General features: G+C 24.2%; 2 protein-coding genes across 3 annotated transcripts in view; both read left to right on the top strand.

The window, feature by feature from the left end:
- The window catches only part of LOC126898126 (protein wntless), a 12,729-nt gene extending 7,821 nt beyond the window's left edge, over positions 1-4,908 (top strand). The window contains exon 12 of the mRNA XM_050672073.1: positions 3,600-4,908. Within this exon, the coding sequence (XP_050528030.1) occupies positions 3,600-3,706 (107 nt within the window). The 3' untranslated portion in view covers positions 3,707-4,908. The remainder of the gene's footprint in view (positions 1-3,599) is intronic.
- Positions 4,909-13,832: 8,924 nt separating this feature from the next.
- LOC126898969 (mediator of RNA polymerase II transcription subunit 31) lies at positions 13,833-16,967 on the top strand. Of its 2 annotated transcripts, none has more exons than XM_050673402.1 (4): positions 13,833-14,082; positions 14,383-14,487; positions 14,659-14,755; positions 16,364-16,967. In XM_050673402.1, the coding sequence occupies exons 1-4, from the start codon at positions 14,043-14,045 to the stop codon at positions 16,635-16,637; spliced, it is 516 nt and encodes a 171-aa protein (XP_050529359.1). In that variant the 5' UTR covers positions 13,833-14,042; the 3' UTR covers positions 16,638-16,967. The 2 variants fall into 2 exon arrangements, with proteins under 2 accessions (XP_050529359.1, XP_050529360.1); XM_050673403.1 differs by having other exon boundaries at positions 13,836-14,082; positions 14,398-14,487; positions 16,364-16,956.
- Positions 16,968-17,841: the final 874 nt, after the last annotated feature.

The raw sequence follows: 17,841 nt of genomic DNA, 5'->3' as shown, positions 1-17,841 counted from the left end.
TAGTAATTATAAAATTTCCAGATTGCATATTAATCTTAAAAATTTCATTTTTTTCAATTTAATAATGTCAATTTCAAACTTGCAAGTTGAACTATAAGTTATGGTAACAAATTCATTTTTTAGCTTCGATGCGAAGCTGAGAAGGTATTTTTCATTAAAACTTTCACTTTAAAAGACAATAAAAAATAGGTTCAAAATGATTACCTTTAACATATTAAAAATCAAAATCAGTATTAATTTAATACAATTTTTTTTGTTCTTAATTATTTTTTTTTATATGTAAATACTTATTTTTTAATAATTAATATTAAATAAAAAATGATGTTTTTTCTCCTGAATTAACAATTGATTTTTTCAAATATAATAAAAATTTTATAATATGTTCAATTGAGTAAATCTTCTTAACAACTTTGTTTTGATTGGTACATTTAGTTAAAATAAATCATTAAAATTAATTAATTTCTGAATATTTCAATTGTAGAATTTTTTCTAAAAACAACAAAAGTTACTAGGAAATTATTACTATTACTTCTATTTAAGTTATCTATTACGATAAAAATGCAAAAAATAATGAGTTTTTCTGATAAATTTACAATAAATAGTAATTATAAAACTTTCTGACTGCATATTAATCTTAAAAATAACATTGTTTTAATTCTCATAAAATTTTCTATTTAATGATTCATTCTAGTCAACGAAGGAGTAATTTTGAAGAATAGCAGAAAAAATTCCCAACAAACTTTTTTTTTTTTTGTTTTAATTAGGCAATTGGTGGATTATTCCAAAAGCAACATCAACTCTTATTTCTTTAATTATATCATGATTAGTAGTTCTTTGATTTTAAAATATAATATATGAATATATACTAATTATAATTATTAAATTTAGTATGAAATTGATATTTAATATTGTAATTTAAACGGAGAAATTATAAAAATAATAAAGAAGTTATATTTTGCTTTACTTTTACGTGTATAAAAATTTAAAGGGCTTGATACAATAATTTTCAATAAAAACTGTTTGTTACTATAAAAAAATGCACTGGACTACAAGGAACTTTCATCAGAAGCAAAAATATACTTTTCTAAATCAAATTTTCGCGTTGTTTTCAAATCTGCAAGTAGACTATTTCTATCACTTCTAATTTTTTATATTATTACTAATTATATATATAAAATAATAATTAAAAGAAAAAAAAATTTGTTTTCAAATTATTACTGATTTGATTTTTAATATGTTAAAAATAATCAGTCCAAATTTTCAATTTTAACCTATTTTTTTGGTTCTTTAAAGTTGATGAAAAATTTTTGATAAAGATTTATGAAAGTTTATAGTAAAATAAATTGAATATATTACCATAACTTTTAGCTCAATTACAAGTTTAAAATTGACATCTAGGCCTGTCAACAAAGGAAAAATTGCGGAAAAAATTTTGTTTTTTTAAAAGTTGAATTAAAATATGTATAATGACATACTAATAGTCCTCAAGATTGGAATTGAGCTTTTTTTTTAAATCCTCGCAAAAGTTCAAAAATATGAGCTTTCTTAATTTTCTCAAAAAAAAATATTTAACTTACAAAAAAAAGTTTCGCACAAAAGTTGTTTAAAAGACAATTATAAATAAAAATATAATCTTATATTTTTTCATTTAAACAAATATTTTTCGAGTTACATTACATTTAATATGAGTAATAAAATTTATATTCCATTTTTTTCATTTTACGGTTACTTTTTATCATGTTATACTTACATTAGACACAATGTTATAAATGCATATGTGTGTATGTGTGAGTTTATTTATTTATTGTATCATTAAAGTGTAGTGTATATTGAGATACAACCGATAGAGTAGGTAATTGATTTGACGCTATATTATTTAAACCCAACTAAACGCTAAATTGTACATTCCGAAACAACAATCATATTATGTCAATTGCCACCGGAATTTCTGGTAATATTTTTCTTTTTCTTTGCCTTAATCCCAACTACTTGGGGTCGGCCACCCTTATCCTAAGCTTCCACTTGACACGATCTCCCACATCTTCTACGCTCACATCAGCTGTCCTCAAATCGCATTCAATAGCATCCCTCCATCTCTTTTTTGGTCTTCCTCTATCTCTTCTTCCTTCAACATTCATTTCTATAACTGTTCTTACAGCTTTCGATTCTTCTTTCCTCATACCATGACTAAACAATCTAAGTCTATTTTCTGTCATCTTATCCACGATTGACGCAACACCTATACTTCCTCTTATATGCTCGTTCCTTATCCTATCTTCTCTAGTCACTCCACTCATCCAATTAAGCATTCTCATCTCTGCTACACTTATTCTCTGCTCTACTTTCTTATCAACCGCCCAACACTATGAACCATACATCATAGCTGGCCTCACAATTTCATACTAAATTTAAAAACTATAATTAGTATTTATTCATATATTATATTTTAAAATCAAAGAACTACTAATCAGGATATAATTAAAGAAATAAGAGTTCATGTTGCTTTTAAAATATTTCACCAATTTCTCTAAAGGAAACACTATCTACAGATTTGCATCGAAGCGTTTCTTATGATAGTGATTTTAATCACTGTCAGATATCATCTATACTTGTCCCATCTATGCCTCGTCCACACTGTGCCTCGACCACACTGTGCTACCGTTTTTTTTTTTTACGCTACTCCTTAAATTTTTTTTAAATGCTCTTAAAAATGAGCTGTGCAATATTTGGTATTGATCCGTTAAAGTTAACTCTTGCCTCCGAACCTATTGATTTATGGGTAGTGACAAATTTAATAGAAATAACTGATCCATGTTTCATAACTTTTTTTGCTAACTTAGAATTATGAAAGTAAAACTCAAGTAAAGGAATTTTTACAAGAAATTCATAAATAATAACTTCAATGTTATTTTCCTAATTAATATCTTAAAAAACACTACATTCAGTAAAAAAACATGTAAAAATCTTAAAAATACACGTTATAACTGATTTTGTTTTTTTTTACTTATTTATTTTCACTTTATTCCTCAAAAAACTCTTATTTGTTAAAAAAAAAAATTCTATAAGTTAAATTTTTTATGCTAAGTACTAAAATTATACTAGATTTATTATTTTATGGCCAGCTAATTAATTATTAATTACAAATCTAACTAAATTTATTGTATTATTACATTTTGTCATATCAATGTATTAATTTTAGTTTATTGAATTGTTTTAATGTAGTATCAATTATATATCAATGATTGAAAAAAAATTAAAGAGTAATATAAAAAAAAGACATTCGATTTTAAGGGCCACTCTTATAAACTATTAATAAATAGTAATATATTACTATTTATTAATTTTGTTTACTCAAGATATAAAATATAACTGTATAAAATAATGATTAATAATTTATCATTTATTAGGCACTGATGATAATCTAATAATTTAAAAAGGAAGTAAAATATTTATGTTGTCATTAATAAAATTCAATTTAGTAAAATTGTAATATATCAACAGTGGGATATTTAGTATGAGCAGGCGGCTAATAGGCTTTAAAAATGATAATAATCTTTAAAAATTTTATGCTATTAAATAATTAACGATTATTTTTACAGATGTAAATAATAGTTCAAGTGATACAATTGAATTTAGTCGTCTTCCAACAGAGCCAACAGAAATGTCATCACTAGCATCATTTTCAAGAAAGTCAGCATTGGATTAAAAATATGAAACTATTATTCTTAATTTTTTAAACTATTAAAACTATTCCATGACACATGATATAAATTAATTTAATTAATTTTAATGTTTTACCTGTGATAGACCAAATACTATTTGTGTTTTTTTTACCCAACAGTATTATTTTGTATTTTTTGGTAATTAAAATTGATTACTTAATTAAAAGTTAGTTAATAAATAATTCATTATTTCAAAATTATAATTATTGATTAAAACTTAATATTTTAGATAATTTATTTTTTGTACATTGAATGTAACAATATTTTAGTAAGTCTAAAAATGCATGTAGTGTTGACTATTTTTTTGTAGCCATTCAATTTTTTGAATTTAAATATTAATATTTTATAATATTATTGATAAACTATTTTTCCAATCCTAATTATATAAAATACAGTAATCTAACTTTTATAGTAGCTATTTAGGTTAGCAAACAAAAATAATTGGATGACATATTTAATTTTAATTTTAGTTAAGATCTCAAATTGACTTATTTCCTGTATAATATAAAAAACATGAATATTTAATTGTGTATAAAATAATGATTTTTTTAAAATACTTAAGCTTAAAAATGTATGTAATATGTAAAAATTTTTATTTTAAATATTAGCTAGCATACTAATATTCTTATAGATTGTATTTATTATAACGGTTGTTTCATATTGTTTTTTAGATCTCATTAAAATGAAACAAATTGTATCAATAAAATTCATTCAATTCATTTAGTTGTATCTATTACTGTATTTTTTAAAATTATATTTTATATCATTACTTGTTTTTCAAATTAATAAATGTGTTATAAATTAAAAAAGTACAAACTATCATATAATTTTTCTACAATTAAGTTAAACTTCATGAGATCACTTATTAGTTTTAATTTATATGCTTATAAAAATGTATTAGTTGCATTTAAATACCTATAATCTTTATAGAACATTGCAATATATTTGCATAATAAATACCTTAAAATTATATTTAATGGTTAAAATAAAAAAATGTTAAATATTAATGTGGTAGCCTATATTTGTGTCTATATTTCTTATTATTGATAGGAAATGTTAAATGTGTAAAAAATTGAAACCGAGTATTTGTGTATTTATTTATTTTATACTTTTATTAGTAATATTTGATGAACAACATTAACATTTTATATTATTGGTGTTAATATACTTTTCTTTCAAAATGTTATCATTGTCTATTCATTAACAGACATAAACTAAGAAAATTCATTAATAAAAAATGTTCATTTAATTTTTGTTATTATTACAAAACGCCATTAATACATGTGTTGCTTTAAAACACAATATGATTTTTTTTATGTTGGATATTAATATATTAACATCCAACATAATAAATCATATTGTATTTCAAAACGTTTGTTAATATACAATTACAATTTTTTAGTTGTCTACTAAACTACCTTGTCTAAAATTAAAATGCTAGACTTAAATGAGTAATATTTAGGTTTAACATTAAAAACATTTGAAATACAAATTAGAATATAACTGAAACTAATTTTTTTTCTTACTATTAAAACCGTTTCTGGTTTTACTTCTGTTATTATAAACCCTTGTTGTTTTATTATTTATTTCAATTATCCGTCTATTTTCAATTTGATCATTTTTTGAATTCTTTGATAATTTATCCGAAATAATTGTCCCTTTTTTATTAGTAACTGGGTTTTTCTTTTTACTAAATAGTACTTTGAAAAATGATTGTTGTTGATTTGTCTTTTTATTAGAACTCGTCAATGAAGTCTTTCCAATACTACTGTTACGGCTGGTAGAATGTACTGTAGGAGCAGTTGATTTTGAACTCTTTCTGATTTCTGTTTTTGCTTTTTTTTCTTGATTTTTATCTGATATATTTGTTGCTGGTGCAATCGAAATCTCATTTTGAGTTAACGGCGTGATTGAATTTTTATTATTTTTGTTTACGTTAGTTGGAATCGTTCTTGTATATTCAATACGAGAGATGATCGGCTCTTCAATTTGTCTTTGATAACTGTATTCTTTGGGTACGGTAGTGATACTTTCGCGGTTTTTTAATGAAAGGTCACAGGTCATTAAAGACTTATCTGGTTCGAAGAACAGGCAATCTTTTATTTTTTTGTAAACGCATCTGGTAGCGTTGAATTCGTCGGAAGCGAAGTACTCTATGAGAGCTGCACGAGAATCGTCGCAGTCGTCGCAGCACTTTTTCAGTCGGACTTGGTCGTTGTGGTGTTTCTCCGTGGTGCTAGTGACGGAGGTAACCCAGGTGACAGACATCGACTCCCTGTTGTAGCGTTTATTATTGATAGTATTCCGGCGTCGAGGTGACGTTTTGCACGACGATGGAGTCATAGATATCCATATGGTTTCACGGGCATCCGGAGAAGTTCGTCGACGCATCACTACGTTGAACTGTCCGTTTCCAAATGTTCCCAACGATACACATTCGGGCATGAAAAATGTACACTGCGATGGTGGTAGACTTCGATAAGACGGCATTTTATCCATGTACTTGAACGACTCGGAGTCCTGTTGCTCTCTTATAGCTGTGTGCGGTACTCCCTTGCGCAACAGTTCATTGCGTACCGTCCTGGCTTCGTTCACCGGTAATGTGATTACATAGTCAAGGTCTAAGCTCGTGTCCAATCCATTAATTTTGTTAATCATCTTCAGAACAACACATAGACAATACTAAACAACACGAAAATATTGAAAAGTTTACTCGTAGCATTTATTATCATCCACAAATTAACTTAAATAAAACACATGAACATGGCAACTAGAATTTCGTGTTATTCGATCATAGTTTGTTTTCTAGTGTAAACATTTAAATATTTTGAGTAAAACAATTACGCGAGAGTAATGCAAACCCAAAACGACTTTGACCTAATTAATTAGGTCAATGTTCAATCATTAATCTTTCATTCAAATGAACCAAAAATTAAAATGAAGCCCTTGTATCATAGACTTCATTTAGCTATTTTATTTTAAGTTTTAACGAATAAATTCGAGACCCGATGATATTTGGTCATCTTAATTTGGGTATTTTATTGATTAACATTAAAATATGCGTGTATTTTTATAACTGATACTGTGATTATTGTTGTCCTGGTACATGTTTAGACCCTTGGAATTAGCATTTACACAAGGCGCGCAAGTAGATCATACAACCCTTCAAACGAATTTTTTTTGTTAATTGACATTTTTTATTCTTTTAGATAATTATATATTTATAAAAAGAAATATGTTTCTTATGAGCAAGAATTACAGCATCTTAAATAATAAAAAGTTGTAGGTGGAGCAAAATTGCTAATTTATGTAATACTATCTGACAATTATAACTTATGAATATATTCAGACTGAAAATCTTTGTTTTTAATTGTTTTTTTATTCGGTTAATCCATATGAATACTCCGGTATTACTGGATTTATTTTGCATGTTTAAATATTACAAAGTGTTTCTAGTTGAAAACATTATCCTCAAATTTAAAACAATTTCATGTGTTCTCCAAGGTGGTCTAAGGTGTGTCCAGACCAAGGTGGTCTGGCAGACACTAATCGTAATTATACATTTAACAATTAAAAAAAATATATTCATTTTAAATCAAAGGATAGTATGTTTCGTAAAAAATTTATTTATTTAGAATATTTAGATTCTTAGAGAATATATAAATACATTCAATTTTTTGATTATACTAAGTCATGTTTTTTTTGTGTCTGTATACATGATTACTCATACTTTGCTCAACACTTCATCAAAAAACTTTTTTAGTTGAAGCTGTCAACGCTATAGTTTTGAAATATTTCTCTCAATCGCCGTTATAATTGAAAATGTCCAAAAAAATACAGTTGTTATAAAACAGTCATTATTGAAAATTTTAGTTTTCACTTTATATTGAAATTACATGCGAAATTTTTTATTGATAATACTTTAAACAGTTGCTTTGCCAACAACGTACTTTTTTTAAAAACCATATCATTTACTACGATACTATGGGATTTAAGAATTATGATTTTTTTTCTTTTCAATATTTGATAATGTTCTGAATATCCTGTCTTCTTTAAACCTACATTAAAAATTTAAAATAATACAATTTACTAGTGACATATGCAAGATTTTTTCAAGAGAGCGGTGTCACAACATATATGATTTGACTGTTTCTTATTTAAGTCTTCTAATAAAATGTCCCAGTCATTTTAATAAAATATAGTGGATAAAAATAGTATTCTACTTTATAAAAATAGATATTTGTACACCAAGATCATTTTAAAATGCCTTTTTAGTAAATATTTTATAAATACCCTTACCTCCTTATTGAAAAGGTGGAATCGTGAGAGATTGGTGTACAAATATATTTTTTAATTTACTTGGAAAATGTATGTGTTAATGTGCAAGTTAACTGTTTTTTGTCATCTTATAATAGAAAATATATGTTAAAAGAACAAAAAAGGTTAAAATATTATGTATATCACCTGTTCTAGGGTGTTAAAATACTGTAAAACATCTGTTCTATGACTATTAAAATCTTCTGACATTCCTCCTAAATACATTACAAGGTGAAAAATAAAAATAATCTGAAATATTGATTTTTAGGAGTTATTGGACTTTAAAGACAATAATTATACAATTTTCGGTAAAAACAGCCAATTTTGTAGTTATAGCTTCGATGCTAAGCTGAGGTTTCGTGTTGATGTGTTTTTTTTAATCTGATGTAACTTTTTTTACAAACACTATTACAAATAAAATATTAATCGAGTATACTAGAGACGACAACAAGTTTTCTTTTTGGTGTATTTTTCTGAAAATGTGATGAGAAACCTATGTACAAAAAGAGTTCATAAAAGCCACCCACGCATGTAAAATATGTTTTTAAATTTGATTTTTAAAAATGCTCCTGAAGGTCTGATAATTTTTAACCTATATCAAATTGGACTATTGAAATATACTATAGAAAAAAAAGGCCGACGATTGTTGTACAATGAAAAATTGCCCATGAAAGCAAAAAATAACGTTATTTTCAATTAAGCAAATAATTTAACAAGCATTTAGTTTTAAGAGAAATTGTAAAATTAAAAATATACAATGTATTAAATTGAATTAAATAAATAAATTTAACAGTCTGTCATCGGAGTGTTTTTTATTTCAGTGATGTTAAACATTGTCAAATATTATGTACACTTGACTATGCCACGACCCATCTGTACTCAGTTTTTTAATTTGTTTTAAATACGCATTATCGTATTTAAAGCGTTTTAAAACAGTGACTTTAATTATTGTCAAATATCAATCAATACTATTGTAAAAAAAATGCTTTAACTTCACTATTCTGGATTCCGACTGTACTTATAATATTTAATTATTAACTTGATGATACAATACTGAATAAAAATTTAATCCAATTTTCAGCACTTTTTGTGTTGAGAGTAATGCTAATGGATATTTAATATTATCTGCTGGTATTGACATTATTCTAGTATTAAAGATTGTCAGCCTAATTGACTCTGTTATCAATTACTACTTAACATAGATTAAATACACATAGATAGGCCATGGCAATCAGACAATTGACAAGCGATTTTTTGTTAATTTATACCCGTAGACATAGCGCTATATATTCTCTCGAGAAATATTAAATATTTAATAATAATTGTCCAGTTTGTTGATATTCAAATATTATTGATGTACGGCTAAAACCGTTAGTACAAATTAAGATAAGAACCAGTTATTACCAAAAGTCCATTGCTTATTTGATTTAAATGAGACTTTTCGTTTTAAATGCGAATTCGATAAAACATGTGTTTTTTAGATTCGATGCGAAGCTGAGAAGGTATTGGTTTTACTATGATGTGTTTTTTTTTTTTTGTGTTTGTTTCCACTTTTTCTCAGCTCTCACCGAACCGATTTCTTTCAATGATACGTCAAAAGATCACAAATTGTATCTAGTCGAAGACATTACCCTCAAAAATTGAAAAAAATTCCCTCGTTCCCCGTAAATGGGGGAAACCTCAAAAAAAAATTACAAATATAAAAATCCCTAATTTTTGAAATTTTCGAAATTTTTTCAATTTTTTTTACTTAAATGTGCCGTAACTTTTTCAAAAATGAACATATCAATATAATTTTTTTTTTATAGATGCTTGATGTCTTTACCTTTCATTTGGTATATTTTTTTTTTATATCTGACCCTTTACTTGCCCACAGGGGAAGATTTAAAATGACAACTTTTTCACAAAAAATTTACTTTTTCAACTTAAATTTTGAAAGTGTTCCGGAAAATCTGACACTTATATATATCTTAAATTAAAGCTAATGTAATGTACTTTATTATGCAAAAAAAAAATTTCGGACTTTATTTTGTCTTCACGGTGAAAATGTCTACCAAATGCTATTATTGTGTGAATATTCTCGATTTTATTTTTTACATTTTTAACTTTATAATGGTATAACATATTGAAAAGTGTATGGATCAACATAATTTTTTTATGAGAAATAATATTTTTTAATAATCCCTATTTCATTCGACATACTTTATCTTTATCAGAATATTAATAAGGAACTAGCAGATCATGTAGCTTTTGGAATAATCCACCAATTTTTTAAAATTAAACACTATCTAAAGATTTGCATTGAATCATTTTTTTTTGATAGTGATTTTAATCACTGTCAGATATCATTATACTTAATCCAACTATGCCACGTCACCACTGTGCTGCGACCCCCCTGTGCTGGGTTTTATTTTATTAATATTTATTTAAATTTGACAGTAATTTATTTCTTTTAATTTTCTCTTAGTGTTGAGAATCTTAACTTATTACAATTTTCTCGCTACCGATGTGTCCACTGTCATGATTTTTATATTATTTTGTGATTAACTTGCTTAACTTGCCATTAATCAAGTCTAAATGAGATATTTATTGATAATTACACATTGTATAAGGTTTTCATATATAAATTAAGTAATATATTTTTCAAATATACAATGAAATAATAATTAAAAAAAAAACAAATTATAAATATTTTAAAAAAAATATTCAAACAAATAAAGCAATTTTAATCAAAGTTCAGATCATTAAAAATTATAAAATTAGAAGTTAATAGGTTCCTCTTAGAATCTTTAATTTATCCACGAAATCCATCTTTAGAAAATTTAACCTCGAGTTAAATATTTTAAAAATATTACTATGTATTAAAGTTATAGTTAAATATTCTAAGTGTGGTAAGCACTTTTGTGAAATATTTATAATAGGATATAATTCATTTGTGATTATACTATTTAATTTAAATCTCAATTGTGTTGTATACGACTTTTCATTTAAAAAATGATGAATTATCTGTTGAACATTAGTAACAAAATTCATTAAAATTTCTTTTGGTTTTTTAAAATTACCAGTAATTTTTTGATTTTGCGTTTGAAATGTTTTATATATGATTAAATATTCATTTTCATTAATAAGATCTGTATCCTCTTTCAGAAATTAATTTTCACATAAATTTAATTATTTTTATTTCTAGTAATTAATAAGTAATGTAATAACATTTATGAAGTAATTTCTAGATAATTATGTTTTTAAAAGAAAAACAAATGTTCATTAAAAAATAATAATTCACGTGTATAACACCTAATGTTTTCATAAATTGTTCTAATTTATTATTTTCATCATATTTGATATTTTTATACTTAAGCGAGAGGAAGAGTACGGCTAGGAAATGTCTAGTTATAAAAATAGCTCTACTCATTCTGTACCTTATAGAATTAGATATTCCGATAAAAATTTGGCTATGATAAATATTGAAAAATAGAACGATTTATAAATATTATTTTTAATGGTTTAGTTACTAAACTTTAGTAATTGGTTAAAAATATAAAATACAATTTTTTTAAATTATTCTTCAGTGTACAAAAGTACTTTATAAATACCAGAGTTTAATACCCATTGCATCGATCGATCATCCTTTGGGAAACAGTGGAATCTGAAATTTGGGTTTTCTCTTTTATTTTTATAGCAATTAAAAAATATACACCTATTTCCTCGTAATGTACTCATTGTTACAATTATAATTATAAATGTATAGATAATAGTACAAATTAATATTTTAAATGAAAAACCAAGCAAAAGTGGACCTTAGTCTTCAGTACTCTAGTGAAAATATGAATAGTGATTATGAAATAAATTAAAATTATAATTCTTCTTTTAGGGCGATGGGGTGTTACTTTCGATAGTATAAAGATAATATAAAATATTCTTTTAGATATTAATTTTAGTCATTACCATTGTCTAGAGATAGCAAAATTCAATTAAAAGTAATTAAAATTTTAATAAAATAAAAAATGTATATTAATTATATAAAAATTAATTTAATTATTATTGTTTATTGAATTCTAAATTTTAAATTATAAAGGGATATATATTTTATGTTTTGTTTGTAAATAAATATATTTTTGTTTTGTTTTATATTCTTTTTTTTGTTATTTTCATAAAAATTATAAATTAATTGTTCAAAATAAGAGTTATATAAAAGTTTAATGATCTAAATTATTTTTATCATGTCAGGAATATTTATTAACGATATTTTTTAAGAAGGGACTTGTATTGAATTTACTTATAACCTACAAAAAAGAATGAACCAACAAGTTAATACTCATTAACTCATTATGCTATCTTAACTATGTGATGTGTTAAGTGGAAAAAATGATACATGATAAATGTATTCGTAATAAATTATTAAGTTATAGTTATGAATAAAATAAAATACTCCATTCAGAAAGGCTAGATACAAAAATAGTGTTTATTATTATTATATAAAAAAAAATGTATAAACATGCAAAATCATGTTTAAGTATCGTATTACTATCTTGATAAATTAATTAGATTAGAAATATAATTTTAAGTAAAAATTAAAATAATAGCAAAGTATCAGATATCTTATTTTAACAAATTTAAAAATTTTATATTTTTCATAATTTTTGGTTGTTTAGAATTTATAATACATAATTTTAATATAGGTTATTTTATGTATTTATAATATGTTACATTTTTATATATATGAAAAGACTGTTAATTATTTATTCTTTGTATCATTGTTTTGTATTAACTTATATCAATTTGCTGTGTACCCTATTGTGACTCAAATGTATTATGTATTAAAAATTTTTAGAAATAATATTTTAGATATTATTTCTCTTTAAGGGTGATGGTGTCATGAACCCATAATTATTTTGTAAATTTTAGTTTTAAAGAATTTATATGTAACATTATAATTACTAGAAAGTATTATAGTATTAATATTTTAATGATTATTTAATGAACAATATAAATATAAAAGAAGACTTGAACATCATCTCAGTGGTCAGTGTTGAATCAGTGAATGTTACATTATAATTAGTTATTATTTTGACTCTTCCTGACAACACTTATCCACGTGTTCAAAGTGGATTTAGAACACCCAGTTTACCACATATTATTTGGCATCCCTGGAAAATTTGGTTTCAATTGGATACCATATACGTAGGTAAATTTAACGGGATACTATTTTAAAATAAATGAAATATTTGAAGCGGAACTAATAAGAGGAAAGCCATTTATGGACTATTAGGTGTGATTATTATATATCTTGATATAGTAATACAAATACAAAATAAATATAATATAATAGCTTTATGATATTGGGGCACAGCTCCCATAATGATTTTTATCATAAAGATTTTTGAACTTATCCTAATTACAAAACAATTAATTTGCCACTGCTTTCTGTTTAAAATGATTTATAAAAATATATCTAGGCCAACAGTTTAGTCTTTTACTATAATACCACATTTTATGACAAAGTTCTGTTAAGGATTTTTAGTATAGTATTAAAATAAAAAATTAAATAAAATTTCAATGAAAAAATAATTACAAAGAGTTAAAATCATAAAAAACCGTACATTATGTCATAAAATGCAAATAACGTGTATAACTGTTTAATTATGAGCTTCATACATTCATTTAATAATTATTAAAGATTTAAAATACCACGTATATTTTAACCAATAGAAACTCTCAAATTTTACGTTATCTATCAGCATAATCGCCTGCGTCTGGTGCATTGTTTTCCTGTGACCATTCATGATAAAAATTGGACTGCCAAAATTGTGTACGCCGTAGTCTATCCAAGTATTTAGTTACTATAGCGTGTCACCACAGAATAGATAAGATAATCTTATCATTTCTATCAGCGTCATTGTAACTCATTATTTTTGAGACATGATAAATTAAGTAGAGAACTTAAAACTTATACGTTAAATATTAGTCAAAATGTTATAATAAAAAGTGGTTTATATTAACTTAATGAATATAACATCTAACTATCAAGCTATGGCGAGTAAAAGTAAGTATTTAGATTTACTTTATGCCAATACTTTTTTGAGTATTTGTTATGGGTGTCCTGTTAATTGGGTGAGCAATTAATTATTAATTGAAGTCATTATTTCTTATTGGATTATAAATGAAATATTTTTTCTAAAATATAAAATATTGAAATATTTTTTTGGAAAAGCAGCTATAGCCTCAAATGGTTCATATAAGCTAAATGAATATTTAATTTAATACACAATAGTATTCTCAAAAAAAAAAAAAAAAATCAAATACATTGTTTTTCTTTTTAAATATTCATTTTTAATGATTATAGTTAAATATTGTTTAGATGGTCCAGAAACTGAAGATCAATCAAGACTTAGGTTTCAAATTGAATTGGAATTTGTACAATGTCTGGCAAATCCAAATTACTTGAACTGTTAGTTAGAGTTACTTAATTTACTAGTGTTAATTAATTAATATTATCAGTTCGATTTTCTTTCATAAAAGCTAAATATTAACTTTACATTAATATAGTTTTTTTTATAAAAATGTATTTAAGCTTTGATTTTTAGTTTTTGTAATATATAAATTTTATTTTTAATTACAGTTTTAGCTCAACGTGGCTATTTTAAAGACCAATCTTTTGTTAATTATTTGAAATATTTACTATATTGGAAAGAACCAGATTATGCCAAATTTATAAAGTAAGTATTTCAGTCAATGAATGGTAATACTCATATTTGTAATTCAGTTATTTCTAACATCAAAAAAATATTGTTGATTTTCTGATATAGGTTTTTTTTATCCTTATTAAAAAAAAAAATTAAGTTTCTTAGTTTTGATAACATTAAACATATTTTCATTCTCATACAAAGTGTTAAAGTGCATAAAAATCTATTACCTCCTAGTACTCTTACTTGCATGATCTTACATGTATGTTTTGATTTGAATAAATTAATATTTTAAAATTTAATTGATTACTTTTGCAATGAGTGTTATTTTTACATTTGACTAAAATAAATTAGTAGTAAACCAACCATATTGGTAATTTGGTTTACCATTAAAAAGAGTGCTTGCAGAGAAGTGTCTGTTGAAGTCATTGCCATTACTGGTTTTTAATTATATCTATTAAATATAAATTTTATTTTTAAAACTAATCATGTTATTTTATTAAGTTGTTGATTGATGCGAAAATTAGATAAATGGAACTTTATTTTATCATTATAATAATTTTAGAATGCATATCTACTATTAATGTAAGTTCTTAAAATAATGTTGATATTCATCATTACATTAAAAACATATAATGAAGATAAAAACAAAATTTTCAATCCTTAATTTTTATTTTATCAATACATTTTCAGATTAGCATGTTACCGATTAAAAAAAAAAAAATTGGGTACACTAAAAACAGTTAATAACTTCTTAGATTGTAGAGATGTAGTTATAAACTTAATTAGTTGGTAAATACGTAACATTCATACTTAAATAATTACTAAATGAAAGATAATTATTTTTTAAATTTTTTAACCAAGTTTAAGTAATAACTTAAACTGTTTAGTATCTTATACTTAAACAAAATAAATTTGTTGGAAGCTTCTTCAAGTTTTTTTCATTGCTCTGATTATGGAATAAATATAATTTTCGATTACTATTTTGTTTGTATGATAGTTAAATTTCCTTAACTCCCTAGTTTTGCCTTGTATAACTCAATAGAATACTACTAATTATGTTGCTTTGTACACTCATTAATGAAAATAATACACTTAATGATATATAAATGTTATAAGTCTATTTTCTATTAGCAAAGGCGTAAGGTGGGGGTAGGAGAGTGTAACCTTCTCAGTTAAAAATTTAGCCACCCCAAAAATTTACTAAAATTATATGCACTGTTATATAAAAATTATTTTTTGGAGGGGGAAAATTTATTATTATCTCCTCCAAAAAAGTTTGACAACCCTACACTTCAATTGTCAGTTAGAGGTAAGCCAAATAAATATACATTGTTGTAAATGACAACTACGTTTAAATAGTATCAAAAGTATTAATTTCTCATGATTTTTAATAATGTGTTATTAATCTAAAGCACTTGCAATATTCCAAGTAAATGTACAACAACTGATATAAAATTGTATCACTAAATAAAAGGAATATTTTAAGCTGTAAAATGTTAAAATAGTGACATTATTGTGTGTAAATATATTTATAAATTGGAGTATGTTGATGTTTCTTTTGAAAAATGAAATATTTGTAGTTTATAACAAATAAGTTTGTATAACCCATTTATCAAATAATAGAAATTTTTGTTTTAGATTTCCAATGTGCTTATATTTTTTGGATCTTTTGCAACATGAGTCATTTAGAAAAGAAATAGCAACTGCTGTTTGTTCAAAATTCATTGATGATCAACTCCTTTTAATATGGCAGCATTATACGAGACGGCGTACGAAAATGATTCATACTGCCCATGAACATCATATGAATCTTATGAATAAAACAAATGTACCAATAATTAACCAAACCCAAACAAATGGTACAAATGGAGTTATGCCGTCTTTACCAATTCCAAAAGTTATGCCCCCGTAAACTTTTCTATTATATATATAATAAGGATTTGTTTTTTAAATAACATGTATATAATTGATAATATATTTCAAGAAAGTACTTAGTAAATATATATATATATATATATATATATATATGTAGATAACTTTAAATAAAAAATGTATGTTTTAAATATTATTTTATTTTACAAAACAAAAAAATTAGTTTTATTTTTATAAATTATTTTCGTTCAATCTGTTATGCAGATCAAAATTTAATTTAATATTCTGGATTGAATTCCATTTTATTGAATTAATAGTTAAGACGTTCTTATTAAAATTAAAATGTTTTAATTATTTCACCCCTAGACATAAAAATGTATTATGTTAATGTTTTCAACTAGTAAATTATGCATGTATCTGTTTAAAAAAATTATATTGCTATATTTAAAAATTATTATAAAACATTTTTTTCAATAATATTATTTTAGAAGATATTGAGCTGTCATTGATAAATTAATCATTATGTAAAAAAATTTATAGTTGGAATTTTCAAATTCATAATTATTTATAATTACTAGAGAAGGTATTGGTTTTAATATGTTGTGTATTATTATCATTTTTTTACATTTTATTTTTGACAATAATACTCTTCTTATATCGGACCAATTTAGCTCAATGATACATCAAAAGATCTCAAATAGTATCTAGTTTAAGTTATCAGTGTCATAATTTGGAAATATTCTCTCTAATTCTCATACAACAGAAATTTCCCAAAAAATTATAAATTGTAATAAAATAACTGATTGATATTTTTAGTTTCCACTTTATATTAAAACAATTTTTTGTAAACTACACAGATCAACAATATTTTTATTGTAAATATTTTAGACAATTACTTTTTACCAATATACCTTTTTTGAATTTTGAGGCTCAAGGAATTTGTATATAGATATAATATTTACATTTTATTATATTATATATTTTTTTGAAATTTCATGTATGTTCAATACACAATTACTATAGACAATTAAAAAAAATACTGTCTTCTAAAGTTTACATCTGTAAGTATGTGCCTATTTGTAATGTTTTTGTCCTCGGTGTTTTCTTTGAAATGAGGTTTCACTGTTTCTTCAATTATGAAGGAATTTAGTTGTGTTAGTTCCTCCTCTTCAGTTGAAAATGTTATATTATATAATCTACTTGGAAAAGAAGATTAATCCCTCAAGTGTTTAACTAGGGTCAAA

Source organism: Daktulosphaira vitifoliae, unplaced genomic scaffold (genome assembly GCF_025091365.1).
Source record: "Daktulosphaira vitifoliae isolate Bord-2020 unplaced genomic scaffold, ASM2509136v1 Scaffold_2, whole genome shotgun sequence".
Classification (NCBI taxonomy): domain Eukaryota; kingdom Metazoa; phylum Arthropoda; class Insecta; order Hemiptera; family Phylloxeridae; genus Daktulosphaira; species Daktulosphaira vitifoliae.
This window is presented reverse-complemented; position numbering and strand designations above follow the sequence as displayed.

Coding starts and splice junctions, on each gene's coding strand:
- LOC126898969 (XM_050673402.1), top strand. CDS start 14,043: ATGAATATAACATCTAACTATCAAGCTATGGCGAGTAAAA. Junction 14,083..14,382: donor TCAAGCTATGGCGAGTAAAA/GTAAGTATTTAG, acceptor TAATGATTATAG/TTAAATATTGTTTAGATGGT. Junction 14,756..16,363: donor GATTATGCCAAATTTATAAA/GTAAGTATTTCA, acceptor TTTTTGTTTTAG/ATTTCCAATGTGCTTATATT.